The sequence below is a fragment of the Chiloscyllium plagiosum genome, chromosome 41 (assembly GCF_004010195.1).
Source record: "Chiloscyllium plagiosum isolate BGI_BamShark_2017 chromosome 41, ASM401019v2, whole genome shotgun sequence".
Classification (NCBI taxonomy): domain Eukaryota; kingdom Metazoa; phylum Chordata; class Chondrichthyes; order Orectolobiformes; family Hemiscylliidae; genus Chiloscyllium; species Chiloscyllium plagiosum.
Genome location: NC_057750.1, coordinates 1,734,560 through 1,753,278, shown reverse-complemented (window position 1 = coordinate 1,753,278; position 18,719 = coordinate 1,734,560). Strand labels below are relative to the sequence as shown.

General features: G+C 44.0%; 1 protein-coding gene across 1 annotated transcript in view; it reads left to right on the top strand.

The window, feature by feature from the left end:
• LOC122542729 (glia maturation factor gamma-like) overlaps positions 1-8,241 on the top strand; it is an 18,811-nt gene extending 10,570 nt beyond the window's left edge. The window contains exons 6-7 of the mRNA XM_043680710.1: positions 2,832-2,905; positions 8,092-8,241. Of these exons, the coding sequence (XP_043536645.1) occupies positions 2,832-2,905; positions 8,092-8,163 (146 nt within the window). The 3' untranslated portion in view covers positions 8,164-8,241. The remainder of the gene's footprint in view (positions 1-2,831; positions 2,906-8,091) is intronic.
• The last annotated feature ends 10,478 nt before the right edge of the window (positions 8,242-18,719 follow it).

Below are 18,719 nucleotides of genomic sequence, written 5' to 3'. Positions count from 1 at the left end.
ATGGATTTGACTGAGACAGGCTGGGGGGAGGGGAAATGAGGAAATTGGTGAAATCCGAGTTCATCCCTTGTGGTTGGAGGGTTCCTAGGCGGAAGATGGGCTTATGCCCGAAACATCGATTCTCCTGTTCCCTGGATGCTGCCTGACCTGCTGCGCTTTTCCAGCAACACATTTTCAGCTCTGATCTCCAGCATCTGCAGACCTCACTTTCTCCTTAAAAACTAGAGGACATGGGTTTAAGGTGAGAGGGGAAAGATTTAAAAGAGACCTAAGGGCAATGTTTTCACACAGAGGGTGGTGTGTATATGGAATGAGCAGATTTATTTAGGATGTCTGGTCAGCATGGACGAGTTGAACCAAAGGGTCTGTTTCCATGCTGTACATCCTTATGACTCTCTGGCTAATTGTTGCATCTAGTGTTATGGACCAGGCCAGACCCCCTTAAAACATTTGAAGAAGGTAGCCCAGACCCCAAATTTGCTAGTTGTTTTAAGCAGGTGTACCGTGGATATTCCAGGAGCGAGTCAGCTGGCCAAACTACTTTGTTTTAAGCAAAACAGAATTTATTTGTAAGATTACTGAATGAAACACAAACAACAGAAAACAGAATACAGAATAACTTACTCTATCCGAAAATCCAACAGACCATCCCAACTGAATGATGCTGTTCCAAATACTTGCAACAATCCCCATAAACACCCCATGGCACAAAAGGGAAAATCAAACACAAGGTCTTCCAGGAGAGAAGTCAGAGAGAGAGGACCAGCCTGGAACTGCTGCTTTGGGTCCAGCAGCATTTCTTCACACTACCTGCTAAAACCAAACCAAACCAGAGAAAAGCTGAGCTGGGAGAACTGGCCCCTCCCCTTTCACCATACAAGTGTTTGTTTTTAAACTTGAAAGCCTTCTGCCTGAGGCAGTATCTGTTAGCTATTATCAAACTGGCTCTAACACCCTTCACCTTCAGACGTTTCAGAGTCTGTGTCATATATGACCTTTCTGAAAAAAAAAACCAAGGACACTATAACCTTGTTAATGGAGCAGCTTCATCACACAGGTTGGACCTGGAAAACCCTTGCTGTGCTGACTATAACGGTGATGTGTTTGGGGATTCACACCTGGTGTGGGACGGGTAAACAGACCAGCCCCAAATTAGGAACAAATGTTTAATCAGACTCAGAGAGGCTACAGAGCTGCTCTTCTGGAGAATATATCACCTGGTTCAGTCAGAAAGGACCTTTATCCCATAATTAACCCAAGTGTACATGTCCTGGGAGTGTTTGATGGATATCATGTCAAGGCAACTTTACTTTAATTTTAAAAGGGAAAGAGGAAGCCTTACTCGGTATCTAACACAGTACTGTAGCTGTCTGGGAATGGTTGATGAGCACAGTGTAGAGGCAGCCTTACTCTGGGACAAAGTAAAATTAAGGTATTACAAAGAACTTAAACCTAATACTGGGGTTTTAATTCTTTGGTATGTATAGGCCTCTGGAATTTTACCTAAAATAAGTCAAAACATGTGAGCTCAGAATTAAATCAAGGTCAGATTTTAATTCTCTGACAGGTTTAAGTGAGTTAAGTTCAGGCTTTGAGCATCATCGGTTGATTTGATCTATAGGTATATCACAGCAGTGTAGATAGTGGAAAGGTTTATAGGTGAATTCCAGTACTTCGGGCCCAATCAGTTGAACAGATAAACGGGGTTGGAGGTGGTTACAGAGGTAGGGATGGATGTAGGGACTGGAGATGGTTATAGGGATAAAAAGGCATGTAGAGGCTAGAGGAGGTTATCGAGATAGGGAGGGATATAGAAGATGGGTGTAGGGGCTAGAGGAGGTTTTGGAGATAAGGGGTACAGGGGCTGGAGGAGATACAGAGATAGGGAGGGGTTTAGGGGTTGCAGGGGGTTACAGAGGTAGGGAGGGGAGTAAGGGTTGGAGGAGGTTGCCAAAATAGGGAGGAGTGTAGGGACGGAAGGAGGTTATGGAGATAGGACGGGGTCTAGGGTTTGGATGCAGTGACAGAGAAAGGGAGGTTGTAGAGACACAGAAGGGTTTCCCCGGCTAGAGGATATGACAGAGATAGGGAGGGATTTAGGGACTGGAAAGAGGTGACGAAATAGGGAGAGAGGTAGGGGATGGAGGAGATGACAGAGACAGGGAGGCATGTAAGTGCTGGAGGGTATTATAGATTTAAGGAGGGATTTTGTGACTTGGGGAGGTGACAGAGATAGGGAGAGGTATAGGGGATGGAAGAATTGACAGAGATTGGGAGAGGTGTAAGGGATAGAGGAGGTTACAGAGATACTGAGGACTAAGGAATTTGAACATAAAGTTGTAAATTTTAAACATGAGACATTGGAGAATGAGGGACATTTGAAGGGCAGTGAACAGTTGGGTGATTGGTGAATGAGACATGATGCTAACCAGGGTCCAAACAGTGTGGGCTTTAGATGATCCGATTGTGATGAAGGGTGGGAGCCTCAAGCCTGGCCAGAAGAGCATTGGAACAGCTGAATGTGGAGATAACAAAAACAAGAATGAAGCTATCAGCTGTCGAGTAAATGAGATGCAAGCATGTCAGTAATCAACCATGAGTCAGCAGTGGGTTGTACGATATTGATATTGGTGGTTTACAAAATAATCTGGAGTTACTCCCAGAAGGCCCATGTTGGGTCATATGTATGTGCCGTCTGTACTCCTCTATGGTCATTGTATGACCCCTGGAGCCACCCTTCCTTCTCTCAGTGTGTCTGATTAGATTCATCACATAGCAATCCATGATGTCGCTGGAAACACATAGCTAACTCCTCTCACCATTGGTTGCAGGATGTAACCCTCAGCAACAGATGATGTATGCCGGCAGTAAAAACAGACTGGTGCAACTTGGAAAGCTCACCAAGGTGGGTACACCTCCGTAACAGGGGCCTTTCGTTACACTGTCCAAGACTATTAAAGGCTCCCATTGGTTTATTTCTGATCGGGGAGGTTGTGATTTGTGTCGGATGCAGTTTCAAGGGATTCTGTGTACAACCTCACCCATTCTTTGGGTCTGAGGCAAGAGAGTGACTTTGAGGAGTCATTGAATGGACAAACTGAGCCTATCCTGAGAATGACTGGGGAGGAAGTCTGGTAGATTTCAACAAGCCCCATCACCACAGATCATTCCCATTAGAGTGCAGAACATAGAACTGAGAACAGTGCAGCACAGTACAGGTCCTTCAGCCCACAATGTCATGCAGAGCATTTATCTTGATTTAAAATCAACCTAACCTTCACACCCCTCAATTTACTGTCAGCCATGTGTTTGTCCAGCAGTTGCTTAAATGTCCCTAATGTCTCTGACTCCACTACCACCGCTGGCAATGCCTTCCACTCATCCACCACTCTCTGTGTAAAGAACCTCCCTCTGACATCTCCCCTATACGTGTTCAAAGTTTGGGAGAAGATTTGTGCTCGTTGTTGTGGTTCTGTTCGCCGAGCTGGAAATTTTTGTTGCAAACGTTTCGTCCCCTGTCTAGGTGACATCCTCAGTGCTTGGGAGCCTCCTGTGAAGCGCTTCTGTGGTGTTTCCTCCGGCATTTATAGTGGCCTGTCCCTGCCGCTTCCGGTTGTCAGTTTCAGCTATCCGCTGTAGTGGCCGGTATATTGGGCCCAGGTCGATGTGTTTGTTGATGGACTTTGTGGATGAGTGCCATGCTTCTAGGAACTCCATCAACAAACACATAGACCTGGACCCAATATACCGGCCACTACAGCGGACAGCTGAAACTGACAACCAGAAGTGGCAGGGACAGGCCACTATAAATGCCGGAGGAAACACCACAGAAGCTCTTCACAGGAGGCTCCCAAGCACTGAGGATGTAACCTAGACAGGGGACGAAACGGTTGCAACAAAAATTTCCAGCTCGGCGAACAGAACCACAACATCTCCCCTATACCTTCCTCCAATCACCTTAAAATTGTGATCCCTCGTGATAGCCATTTCTGCCCTGGGGAAAAAAATCTTTGGTTATCTACTCTATATATTCCTGTCTTTACCTTGTACTCTATATCAAGTCACCTCTCTTTCTTCTTCTCTCCAGTGAGAAAAGCCCTTGATCACTCAACCTCTCTTCATAAGATATGTCCCCAATCCAGGCAGCATCTCCTGTACCTTCTCTAAAGTATCTACATCCTTCTTATAATGAGGTGACCAGAACTGGACACAACATTCCATTCTAACCAGCAAATTCTCATGGCTCTTAAACTCAATTCCCCCTGTTAAAGAAGGCCAAAACACTGTATGCCTTCTTAACAACCCTGTCAACTTGAGTGGCAACTTTGAGGGATCTATGTACATGGACCCACAAGATCCCAGTGTTCCTCCATCATGCCACAAATCCTGTATTAGTTGAAATTCAATCTTCCAAAATGAATCACTTTGCATTTATCCAGGTTGATCTCCATTTGCCACTTCTCAGCCCAGTTCTGCATCCTTTCAGTGTCTTGTTGTATCCTGCAACAACCCTCAACACTGTCTACAACACCACCGACTTTTGTGTCATCGGCAAACTTACTAACCCACCCTTCCATTTCTTTATCCAAGTCATTTATTAAAACTACAAAGAGCAGAGGCCCAAGAACAGATTCCTGCGGGCCACAACTGGTCACTGACCTTCAGGCAGAATACTTTCTATCCATTACCACTCGCTGTCTCCTTCCAGCCAGCCAAGTTTGTATCCAGACAGCCAAATTTCCCTATATCCCATATCTCCTAACTTTCTGAATGAGCCTGCCATGGGGAACTTTATCAAATGCATTACTGAATTCCATATACTGTACACCACATCCACTGCTCGACCTTCATCAACTTGTCTCCTCACATCCTCAAAGAACTCAATATGGCTTGTGAGGCATGACCTGCCCCTCACAAAGCCATGCTGACTATCTGTAATCAAACTATGTTTTTCCAAATATCTACTGAACTATCCCACTACCAACTTTTGATCACAGTCTTATCTGAGGGTTGTCAAAGGGTTATCAAGATTATCCAAAGACCTTCATTCTTGCTCAATGCTTATGTCTATTGCTGGCCATTGGATATCAGTTAGAGGAAATAGCATCCCAACTGTAACCCAGTGTATATCTTCACTACCACAACTGACCCAGTTCAGATCAACTCAAAGCAGGCAATCAAAGCAGGAACTTTCCTGGACATTGTGGGCAGAGAAGAAACAATTGGACTGGATTTTTTTTGGCTTGGGGCCTGAATGACAGAGTGCTGAAACCTGGGAGTAAACCCTACTTGGTATCTCCAGTGCCAGACTGAGGGAGTACCATGTTGTCAGAGACGGAATCTTTCAGATACAATGTGACAGAGGCCCCTGCTCTGCTGGTTCAGGGAGATATGGCAGCACCTTGAACACAAAGGAAGGATTCCCCTGAATAACTCACCTGCGCAATTAAGCCCGTCAAGCATGACATTTTGAGGGATCTTGTGCACAATCCAGCAGTCAACACACATTAAGGCGATTTCCTTTGTTGGAATTGTTTTTGGATTTTTCTGTGATTATATGAGATTCCCTGCAGTTCCCAGTGGTCTCTTTCGTTGGTGTGGGAATGTACACCAGAACTTCAGTTAACAGATTGCTTTCCATTTTAATGTGCCCAGAGATAATGCGTCATGTTGGAAATACCACATGTGGTTGTGTCTCAACCACAACAATCCCTCTAAATGCCAGAAACGTGCATCATTAGGAGCTGAACATGGCAAACAACTTCGCCCAGTGACAAAAATAGAAATTACTGGAAAACCTCAGGTGGTCTGGCAGCATCTGTGGAGAGAAATCAGAGTTAATGTTTCAGGTTGAGTGATTCTTTCTGAGAACTTGCAATGGGAAATGCAAGGTTACAGGGTTAGGGTAGGAGGAGGGTCAGTGTGGACTTGTTGGGCCGAATGGCCTGTTTCCACACTATAGGGATTCTATAGATCTATGAATTTCTGGCCTAGCTGGTGACATTTATATATAGGAGAAACAAATGAAAAATATACACATCTGCTCCAGTAATGTGAGGACCCTGTCCCTGTCATTAAAAGGAACTGAAAACAAGCTTCAGTTCCATTGACTTTCAAATGGTTCTTGGTATGCTTCACATTTTCCATATTCTTTCTCTATCTCGGACCTCACTCTGATGACTGTTCCTGAGGTTGTTGTGTTGATAGATTACTCACTTTGAGTAGTATTGGTGCACACTCACCGTATGGATGACCATCTGTATTGGACCTTTTCTCACCACCTGCCCCCCAAGTCTATACCTCTTGGTGCTACTCCAGATGAATATTAGGAACAATCTCCAAACCTCAGGGGTTATCTGTATGATTTTTATAAGTGGGATGTGGGTGTCACTGACAGTACTGGCATTTGTTGCTCTATCCCCAATTGACCGTGGATAGAGTGGCTTGCTGGGCAAATGTCCTTCCATCACGGCACATTAGTGAACCAGATAGGTTTTTACAATATTTGATGGTAGTTTCATCCTCATAGCTTTTATTTTCACATTTGTTAAACAAACTTGAATTCCATGAGCTATCATTGTTACATCTCACCGGGGGAACACACTCAAAATCAAGCCCAGCTTTCCTGGAGTTATTACAACAGTTAGAAATGTTACCAGCATGTGCAAAGTCTCCCATTTATCTGTCACATAGACCCAGGTTAACAGAAAAGACACACTACATGTCTGTTCTTAACACGAACCCTCTTCTTTTATTGGAAGTAAAAGATTCTAATCACAGGTTTTGAACTGTTGACCATTAATTCTACCAGTTAAGTTTGGACCCCTTCACAAAAATCTACACACACACACACACACACACAGAATGGTGTTTTGGGTGGACTAAAAATAAATTGGGGAAGCATAGGGTTCCTGCTCCACAGGGTTCATAGTCCAAAGGTTTCCCAATCCACCGGGTTAATGGTCCATAAGGTGCCCAATTCATAGGGTTCCTAATTCACAGGGTTCTCGGCCCACAGGGATCATGATCCACGGTCCACGGTCTTCAAAGTTCACAGGGGTTGCTAAAATGATATTTTTACTTGCCAGAGTATTTTTAATCTTCAACTTCTCCACTTAAGTTCTTTTTACTTCAGAGGAGGCAAGGTTGGTTGGCATACCAACTGCAACATCTCTTAGTTATTGGTTAAAGGGCACGGCTTACAGCAACTGGTGGGGGAAAATAAACTCAGAAATTGTTTGAAAACCTCCGCAGGCTGTTCTGAATAAGGATCATTGTACCCAGTACATTAACTCTGCCTTCTCTCTACAGATGCAGCCAAATCTGCTGCGATTTTCCAGCATTGTTTGATTTCCAGCACCACAGTTCTTTGCCTTTTTTATTTCGGGAAAATAAACTTTCTTTTCAGGCTTTAGGTATTTTGTTGGAGAGAAAGATATACTATCCGTCTTACAGCAGTCCAAAGGCTTCTGCCAGTATTGTACACATCCATAAGCTATTCAATTACCCTATAGCCAATCAGATAGTTGTTGTTAGGATAATGACCTTTGCCATCTACAACTGGTCACAACTCCACTACCCAATCAGCAACCTGTCGACGGCCCAATCTCACTGTGTTCGCTCATCTGCAAGCAGTTTTCCCTTTGCTTGAACAACGTTGCAGAGTAAAGACAACACACAATGATTTTCAGTGAATTGCTTTTTAAATTTCCTTCCTTGGTCCTTCTCTGTTAGGCTGTTCTTTTCCCATTTCAGTCCACAATCAAAAATACAGAAAAAAAAATGAGATGGTGTTCACACATTGCCCTTAGAGTGTTAGCCTGCGGCTCAGGATTACTGGCCCAGTGACCATATCACTGAACCATGTCTCAGGCCAAAATAATTGTGTTGCGGTTCCGGGTAACAAAGAGTGTCAAGAACAAGTGATGTTCCTGATAAAGCTTTCAAACCTTTAGCACTTTCTAATTGAGAATTGATATTAGCTTTGCAAAATTAGAGACAGACATTAATGATTGGTGAAGGTTTATTGAGAAGCTCTGTGTATGAATGGTGCTTATACATCTTCATTTCTCTCTTATTGACTGAAAACAGGTCTTTGAGATTCGGAACATTGATGAACTTACCGAGGATTGGTTGCGTGAGAAACTCGCATTCTTTCGTTGATTACTGGCACAATCTTTAAAAAGTGTTCATTTCTGAAAATTTAATGTGTTTAAGACATATTAAATAAATTTTACATTTTTTCTTTTGCATTTTTGTACCATAAAAGTAAAACCACACAATAATCACTCATGTGATTTTCCAACTGTGCTTCAATTGAAATGGAGGTGATGGCCTAGTGGTATTATCACTAGACTATTCATTCAGAAAACTCAGTTAATGTGCTGAGTTCAAATCTCACCACAGCAATTGGTGAACTTTGAATTCAATCAAAATATCTCTTTTTAAGAAACAACTGAAGACCATGAAACCATTGTTGATTATCAGGAAGACCTGTCTGGTTCACTAATGACCTTTAGGGAAGGAAATCTGCCATCTTATCTGATGTGGCCTATGTGTAACTCCATACCCACAGCAATGTGGTTGACTCTTAACTGCCCTCAGAAACATTCAGTTATATCAATCGCTGCAAAATAGCAACAAAGAATTGAAACCAAAGGGACCTGGCATTGACCTAGGCATCGGAAAAGACAATGGCAGAAACAGCTCTGCCAACCCTGCAGAGTCCTCCTCACTAATATCTGGGGGCTGGTGCCAACATTGGGAGAGCTGTCTCACAGACTAGTCAAATAACAGCCTGACACAGTCATACTCACGGAATCATACCTTACAGACAATGTCCCAGACACCACCATCACCACCCCTGGATTTGTCCCATCCCACCGGCAGGACAGACCCATCAGAGATGGCGGCACATTGTGATAAACAGTTGGGCGGGAGTTGCCCTGAGAGTCCTCAACATTAACTCTAGACCCCTTGAAATCTCATGTCTTCAGGTTGAACACGGGCAAGGAAACCTCCTGCTGATTACCATGTACTGCCCTCCCTTGGCTGATAAATCAGAACCACATTTGGAGGAAGCACTGAGGATGGTAAGGGCACAAGATGTATTGTAGGTAGAGGATTTCAATGTCCACCATCAAGAGTGGCTTGGTGGTGGTAATACTGATTGAGCTGGTCGGGTCCTAAAGGACGTAGCTGCTAGAATGTGCAGCAGGTGGTGAGGGAACCCACAAGTGGGAAAAGCATACTTGACCTCATCCTTACCAATCTGCTGGCTGCAGAAACATCTGTCCATGACAGTATCGGTAAGAGTGACCACCGCACAGTCCTTGTGTAGACAAAGTCCTACCTTCACATTGAGAATACCCTCCATTGTGTTGTGTGGCACTGTCACCATGCTAAATGGGACAGACCTTGAACAGATCTAGCAACTAAAGACTGGGCATCCATGAAGTCTGTGGGCCATCAGCAGCAGCAGAACTGTACTCCAGCAAAGCCTGTTACCTGATGGCCCGGCATATCCCCCAATCGACCATTACCATCAACCCTGACTCAATGGAGAGTGCAGGAGGGCATGCTAGGAGCAGCACCAGACATATCTGAAAATGAGATGTCAATCTGATAGGCCTACTTGCATGCCAAACAGCACAAACAGCAAGTGATAGACAGAACTAAGTGATGGCACAACCAATGGATCAGATCTAAGCTTTGTAATCCTTCCACATCCAGTCATGAATGCTGGTGGACAATTAAACAACTCACTGGAGGAGTAGGTTCCACAAATATCCAGGTCCTCAATGATGGAAGAGCCCAGCACATCAGTGCAAAAGATGAGGCTGAAGCATTCGCAACAAGTGCTGAATGGGTGATCCATCTTTGCCTCCTCCAGTGGATCCCATTATCACAGATTCCAGTCTTCAGCCAAGTCGATTCACTCCATTTGATAATCAAGAAATGGTTGCAGACACTGGATGCTGCAAAGGATATGGGCCCTGACAACATTTGGCAATAGTATTGAAGACTTGTGTTCTAAACCTTGCTGCACCTTGAGCCCACCTGTTCTAGTGCACCAACAATGCTGGTATCTACCAAACAATGTGGAAAATTGTCCAGATATGTCCTGCACAAAGCTAACCCAGCCAACTTCTGTCCCATCAGTCTATTCTTGATCATCAGTAAAGTGATGGAAGGTGTCACCAACAGGGCTATCAAGTAGCAACTGCTCAGCAATAACCTGCTCAGTGATGCCCAGTTTGGGTTCCTCTAGGGTCACTCAGCTCCTGACCTCATTCCAGCCTTGGTTTAAACATGGACAAAAGAGCTGAATTCCAGAGGGGAGGGGACAGGGATAGCCCTTGACGTCAAGGCTGCATTCGACTGTTCTTTTCCCATTTCAGTCCACAATCAAAAATACAGAAAAAAAAAATGAGATGGTGTTCACACATTGCCCTTAGAGTGTTAGCCTGTGGCTCAGGATTACTGGCCCAGTGACCATATCACTGAACCATGTCTCAGGGCAAAATAATTGTGTTGCGGTTCCGGGTCAAGGCTGCATCAAGGACCCCCGGCAAAACTGGAATCAATGGGTAATGGGGACAAACTCTCTGCTAGCTGGAATCATACCTGACACATTATTGGAGATCGGTCAACTGATCTCAAGGACATCTCTGTAGGGGTTTCTTGGGTAGTGTCCTCAGCCCGACCATCTTCAACTGCTTCATCAATGACCTTCCCTCCACCATAAGGTCAGAAGTGGGGATGTTCACTGATGAACTGCACACTATTCAGCGCCATTCACGACTCCTCAGATACTGAAGCAGTCCATGTTCAAACGCAGCAAGATCTGGATAATATCCAGGCTTGGGCTGACAAGTGGCAAGTAACGTTCATGCCGCACAAATACCAGGCTTTGACCATAGTCAATAAGAGACAATCTAATCCTCATCCCTTGGTATTCAATAGTGTTCCCATCACTAAATCCTCCACTATCAACATCCTTGGCTACCATTGAACAGGAACTCAACGGGACTCAACGAGACTCACCACATAGTGGCTACAAGAACAGGTCAGCGGCTAGGAACACTGCAATGTGTAACTCACCTCCTGACTTCCTAATGCCTACCCACCATCTACAAGGCACAAGTCTGGAATATGATACAATAATCCCCACTTGCCTGGATGAGTGCAACTCCAATAACAAAAACATAACTTCTGCCCGTGCAATTTTCCTAAACAACTTAAATACAAAGTTAAAATAAAGCTCCCTCTATACTGTCACAATTAAACAAGAAACTCAACACCATCCAGGACAAAGGAACCCGCTTGACTGACACCACATCCTCACAATCCACTCCCTCCACCTCTGATGCTCAGTAGCAGCAGTGTGTACCATCTACAAGATGTACTGCAGAAACTCACCAAAGATCCTCAGGCAGCACCTTCCAAACCCACGACCACTTCCATCTAGAAGGACAAGGGCAGCAGATACATGGGAACACCACCCCCTGCAAGTTCCCCTCCAAGCCCCTCACCATCCTGGCTGGGAAATATATCGCCATTCCTTCAGTGTCGCTGGGTCAGAATCCTGCAATTCCCTCCCTAAGGGCATTGTGGGTTTACCTATAGCATGTGGACTGCAGCGGTTCAAGAAGGCAGCTCATCACCACCAAGGTTTTAGGAGGGAATTTCAGAGCCAGGACTCAGGCCCAGCTGAATGGTGGAGCAACTGAAATTGGGAAACCTTAAGAGGTTAGAATTCACAGAAATGGTGCAGGATTTCAGGGCTGGAGCAGGGTGTAGGAATAGAGAAGGCTGAAGCCTCAGCAGGATTGAAATACATTACTGCGAATGTAGCTTTGGATGGGAAGGGTATTGTCTTTACCTATTCTCATGCTGAATTAGCCAAGTAAACGCAGTATAGCATGTGCGGTCCTGCTGAGAATTGTCACAATCATAACATTGACATAAGGAGTTTAAGAAGGCATTTTCCACACTTGCCTTCATTGCTCAGACGTTTGGGTATAGGAATTGGGACGTCATGTTGAAATTGTACAAGATGTTAGTGAAGTCTCTCCTGGAGTGCTATGTCCTGTTCTGGTTGCCTTGTTATGGGAAGAATATTATTAAGCTGCAGAGGGTTCAGAAGAGATTTACCAGGATATTGCTGGAAATGGAGGGTTTGAGTTATAAGGAGAGGCTGAATAGGCTGGGACTTTAGTCAGTGGAGTGTAGGAGGGTGAAGGGTGACCTTATGATGATTGGCTGAGGATCCTGGGATTATATTCATTCAAGGTTAGAAGGTTGAGGGGAGATCTAATAGAAACTTACAAGATAATGCATTACTTAGAAAGGGTGGATGCTGGGAAGTTGTTTCCATTAGGCCTGGAGACTAGGGCCTGTGGGCACAGCCTTAAAATTAGAGGGGGTCAATTTAGAATGGAAATGAGGGGATATTTCTTCAGCCAGAGAGTGGTGGGTCTGTGGAATTCATTGCCATGGGGTGCAGTGGAGGCCTGGACATTGGGTGTCTTCAAAGAAGAGATTGATAAATTCTTGATCTCGCAAGAAATTAAGGGCTACGGGGAGAGTGCAGGTAAGTGAAACTTGAAATGCCCATCAGCCATGATTAAATGGCAGAATGGACTCGATGGGCCGAATGGCCGTGCTTCCACTTCTATGCCTTATGGTCTTATAGAGGTTTATAAAATCATGAGAGGCATAGATAAGGTGAATGGAAGGTGCCTTTTCCCTAAGGTGGGAGATTTTCAAAACTTAGGGGGCATAGTTTTAAGGTGAAAGGGGAAAGATTTAAAAAAGACTTGCGAGGCAATTTCTTTCCACTCAGAGAGCAGTTCATGTGTGGAATGAACTTCCAGAGGAAATAGTGGATGCAGGTACAGTTACAACATTTAAAAGACATTTGGATAAGTACATGAAAAATAAATGTTTGGAGGAATATGGGCCACGAGCAGGCAGGTGGGACTAGTTTAGTTTGGGATTATGGTCGGCATGGACTAGTTGGACCGAAGGGTCTCTTTCTGTGCTGTATGACTCTATAACTGGCTGAATCAGCTGATTTTCATGGTGAGCTCATGGTACCTGTAGATTTAGCTATTAATTGGTTTGAGTGTAGAGTGAAAAACAGTCAGAAGCCAGTAAAACTTGGGTGAATGACACAGTCATTAGCTCCACACTCTCTGCCTCTCTGTATCCCATTACTGCTGCTCATCCTCAAAAAGGCAATTGTTTCATAAAGGAATACACTGGCAGACTGTGTCTCTCCATTTATGCATTATTTGGCCCTTTGCTTGTGGTGGGAACAAGGATCAGTGACGAGTTCATGTCTTTCTTCCATATCTAATTAATATGGTGGAAAACAGATGTCAAAGTCTAATGATTTTCAGTTAGACAACATGAGCCCACGCAATTGTGTTGTTATTCACCACTGAGTCTTTCAATTCGGCTGCAGTGAGATAGCTGTCATTCTCCATGAAACACAGATTGAGAATGTTTTTTGCATAGATAGAATCCAGCTGCAAAAACACATTGAGTGATACAGCAAAGAAGGAGACCACTCGTACCATTGTATCTGTGCTGGCCCTGTGAAACAGCTATCCAACTCATCCCTACCCTTTGCAAGCAGGGTGCTGAAAAATTCCCAAATCTTCACGGAACTTACCTTTATAAGGTTTCCTTGCTCTTCTCATGATTTAATATTCTGGAAATCTGGCACAGCTATGAGAACAGTTTCTGACCTCTACATCTGGCATAATGCAGACTTTGCCTTGCTCCTTCATACAATAAGCTTCTGTTAGTGTCAAGCTGTTGGGGAAAGTTAAAGTGCATGAGCCAAGATATCTTTATGAGAAGGAAAGAGATTCCTCTATGCTTCTACCTGTCTCTTTCTGTTGCATTCTGTTAGTTACCATATTTCTCTTTAAAGACATCTGATATTTTACGTTAAATAAATAAAAATGGTAGTTTGGAGTGCTTAACCTCTTTTGTATACACTTTTTGGATATGGGTGTAGCTGGCTGGCCAGCATTTATTGCCTGTCCCCAGTTGCCCTTAGCTGTGGAGAATGACTGAGTTCTTTCTAAGACCTCAAAGAAAAGTGAAACTATCCGTTATTGGTTAGAGGTGAAAATGTGTTGCTGGAAAAGCACAGCAGGTCAGGCAGCATCCAAGGATCAGGAGAATCGACGTTTCGGGCATGAGCCCTCCTTCAGGAATGAGCCCTTCTTCTTCCTGAAGAAGGGCTTATGCCCGAAACGTCGATTCTCCTGTTCCTTGGATGCTGCCTGACCTGCTGTGCTTTTCCAGCAACACATTTTCAGCTCTGATCTCCAGCATCTGCCGTCCTCACTTTCTCCCCATTATCGGTTATACAAAGATATGTATTTTTTAAGAGACTGGATTTTGATAATTTTATTTACTTGCCTATACCAAGCTTCTCAGAGTAAAAATAAACTTGCCGTTTGGATTAGTTGCACGTGGCAGTCAGTGAGCTGAGAGAGTTCATTTGGGACACAGACTTACAAAGAGCCTGTAGTAAGTGAGATCGTGCTCTCTTTACTTTTTTTGGGGAAGAAGTAACACTCAGGCTTTGCAAAAAGAAAGAAAACGTCTACATTAGGCAAGACTCAAGTCCAACTGAATAGCAGCTGAACTCAGGGTTGCTGAAATCACCAGCAAGGTGCCAGCACCAAAATTCCAACAGAACTGTGAGAAAGTCATTTTGGTCTATCATAAGATGTAAGCTAAATAAATACTGAAAGAACTGCAGATACTGTAAATCAGAAACGAAAAGCTCAGCAGATCTGGCAGCATCTGTGGAGAGAAATCAACATTAACGATTTGGATTTAGTGAATTTAGAATTTACCCTGAAAAGCCTCTAGCAGCCCATTACACTCTTGCCTGTAACACTCATACATTATAGACCTGCCCAATCTACAGCCACTGCTATGCGCTTATCTGTTATAAACCTATAACTTACGCACCTATATCACCCAGTACAAGTCTACCAATCACACATTATATACCCATCTGCCACACATACTCCTTGACACACTCACCCATAAAAATGGCCAAATGTTATATAATCACTTGTTCCTTATTCACCTATTACAAATCAACATGTTAAACCCCACTTGTTACCCATTAAACCCATTACACACCTGCATGTTATATACCCGTTTGCTAATCGCATTTATTGAAATTGTGAAACTTGTCAAATTTGGATTGATTTTCCAGTATTATTAGGAAGGTTGACAGCTCAATGCATCAGATATAACAGAATTTGGCTATTTCACTGGATCCGAAAGGTTAACTCTGATTTCTCTCCACAGATGCTGCTAGCCCTTTTCCAGCAATATCAGGTTTTGCTTCTGATAAGAGGTGAGCTGTTTGGCCGCTCGAGCCTACCCTGCTCTTCAATAGGATCATGGCTGATCTGTCATTCCTCACGTCCGTTTTCCTGTCCTTTCCCCCAGCTGGTCAAGAATCTGTCTCAGCCTTAAATATACACACAGGCTCTGGCCCTACAGCTCTCTGTGGAAAGGAGTTCCAAAGACTCACAACCCTCTGAGGGAAGAAATTCCTCCCTATCTCAGTCTGAAATTGGCCCCTTTCCACTGAGTCTGGGCCCTCTGGTCCTCGATTCTTCCACAACGGGAACCATCCTCTCAGCATTTGGACTTTGGTCCAAAACTTGGTGCTATATTTCCTGTTCATTCCCTGCAGATATTCTTAAAAGGACCGTTGCTCTAGTCCATTTGGCTTTCCCAAGGAGACAGTGAGGACTGCAGATGCTGGAGACTAGAGTCGAGAGTGGGGTGCTGGAAAAGCACAGCAGGTCAGGCAGCATCCAAGGAGCAGGAGAATTGACATTTCAGGCATAAGCCCTTTATCAGGAATGTGGCCTTATGTCCGAAACGTCAATTCTCCGACTCCTCGAATGCTGCCATGAATGCATGTGTATTTGGATTTAAAGAGGGTAAGGTTTAAGTTTTCATTAGTAACTAATCATCTACCTTTGACTCATATTAGAGGCTGATTGGAATAACAGGTTTTTGTTTCTTATTCATTCATGAAATATGGTTTGAGTTTCTTACATGGTCTGGCCTACATGTGACTCCAGTACTACAGGCTGAATAGGCTGAAACTGTTTTCCCTGGAGGGTCAGAGGCTGAGGGGTGACCTTGTAGAGGTTTATAAAATCATGGGGGGGGAAATGAATAGGGTAAATAGCCAGGGTCTTTTCCTTGGGATGGGGGATCTGGAACTAGAGGAGCATAAGTTTAAGGTGAGCGAGGAAAGATTTAAAAGGGATCGAAGGGGCAACGTTTTCACCCAGAGGGTGGTACGTGTATGGAATGAGCTGCCAGAGGAAGTGGTGGAGGCTGGTACAATTACAGCATTTAAGAGGCATCTGGTTGGGGACATGGATGGAAAAGGATTTAGAGTGATATGGGCGAAGTGCTGGCAAATAGGACTAGATTATGTTAGGATAGCTGGTCAGCATGGACGAGTTGGACCGAAGGGCCTGTTTCTGTGCTGTACATCTCTCTGGCTCTATGAATCTTAACTGCTCTTTGAAATGGCCGAGCAAGGGATTCAGTTCAAGGGGCAGTTAGGGACAGGAAACAAATGCTGGTCTTGCCAGTGTCATCCACATCCCAGGGAAGGATAAAGTAAGAAGTTATTTTTCTTTTTCCCTCTGTCACACTCAGTCCCTCTTGTAGCAGAACTAAGAGATAGAGAACACTCAAACAATTACTAGCTGACTGGGGAAGCCTTAAAGGATGTGTGCAGATGGGGTAAAAAGGCAAATGAGACTTTCTTGATTAATTTAATGAGCTTTCAAATAATCTTTGTTTTATTTCCTCTCGTACATGCTATTTTGCTTGCTGCTTCTCACACTCACTACAATAGAGTCACTATGTAGAATTCAGAGCACAGAAACAGGCCATTCGGCCCATATCTATCGTGCTGGAGTTTCTGCTCCACACTGGTCTTCTCACACCCTTCTTCATCTCATCCTATCCTTCTTCCAGTTGTCTGCCTTACAGGTGTCATTTGTGCAGACAGGAATCAGCAACATTGATCTTCCTGCATCCCTGTGGAGTTTCCGAGTGGGTAGAATACAGTCTGAGTGAAATCGCTTCCTGGCCAGAAGCACAATACTGCCACCAACCCCAGACTAAGGTGTGAGAGACTCTGAGTCTACACTTCACCTCCAAAATTCACAAAGGTACAACACCATAAGACCATAAAGTAATAAGACCATAAGAAATAGGAACAGGAGTAGGCCATTCAGCCCTTTGAACCTGATCTGCCTTTCAGTAGGATTATGGCTGATCTAACATTCCTTGTGTCCACTTTCCTGTGTTTTCCTGTAACTTTTGGTTCCCCGATTGATCAAGAATCTCTTCATCTCAGCCTTAAACATACACAGGGACTCTCCCCCCACAGCTCTCTGTGGTAAGGAGTTCTAAACTATCTGTGGCCTAGAGGACCTGGGTTCAAGTCCCACCTGCTCCAGTGATGTGGAGTAACATTGTGGAATAGTTTGATTAGAAAGTAAAAACAAAGGAATTCCAAAGACTCACAATCCCCTGAGAGAAGAAAGTGCTCCTTATCTCAGCCTTTATTTTGAGGCGATGCTGTCTGGTCCTAGACTCTCCTGGTTGGAGGAAATATCGTTTCAGTATTTACCCTGCAGCAGCCCATTGCTCACCTGCCTATTACACTCATACATCACACACCCACCCATTACATAGCCCCTATTATACACTCATCTGTTATAAACCTACACATTACACGTGTGACTGATACACACCCCTACCACCCAGTACAAGTCTATCCATCACACATTATTCTATGAAAGGCAGCGAGGTAGTTACTTCATAGACAGGACTTAATGAATCACTGTTAAACAACTTACTTTTTTATCTGTGACCAGTGTTTAAAGGAGGAAGCTGGAAACTTATCACTTCCAAGCTCAAACTTTCTTTAAATTCAATTTACACTTGACTGCAACAGAAAGTTGGCAAAAAAACAGCTCTTGCCTGCAGGTGGTCTGCTGACGTGAAATGGGTGATATGACTGACTTAATGAGGTTAAAAATCACACAACACCAGGTGATAGTCCAACAGGTTTATTTGAATGTACAAGTTTTCAGAGTGCTGCTCCTTTGTCACGTAGCTAGTGGTGCAAAATCATAGGACAAAGAATTTAAATTAACGATCAAAGTTCTTTCTGTAGGCCACACTGAAAACAACAATTAACTTACCTGATCCTGTGCTGTGACCTCTCCCAGACAGCTTCCTCCAAATTCAGTTGTGAATTTCACTGTTTGTTAACTTTCCCAAATGCGCTCCGATGTCCAGTGGAGTGCCACAACGATCGGTGCTGGGCCCTCTACTTTTTGTCATTTATATAAATGATTTGGATGTGAGCATAAGAGGTACAGTTAGTGAGTTTGCGGAAGACACCAAAATTGGAGGTGTAGTGGACAGCGAAGAGGGTTACCTCAGATTACAACAGGATCTGGACCAGATGGGCCAATGGGCTGAGAAGTGGCAGATGGAGTTTAATTCAGATAAATGCGAGGTGCTGCATTTTGGGAAAGCAAATCTTAGCAGGACTTATACACTTAATGGTAAGGTCCCAGGGAGTGTTGCTTAACAAAGAGACCTTGGAGTGTAGGTTCATA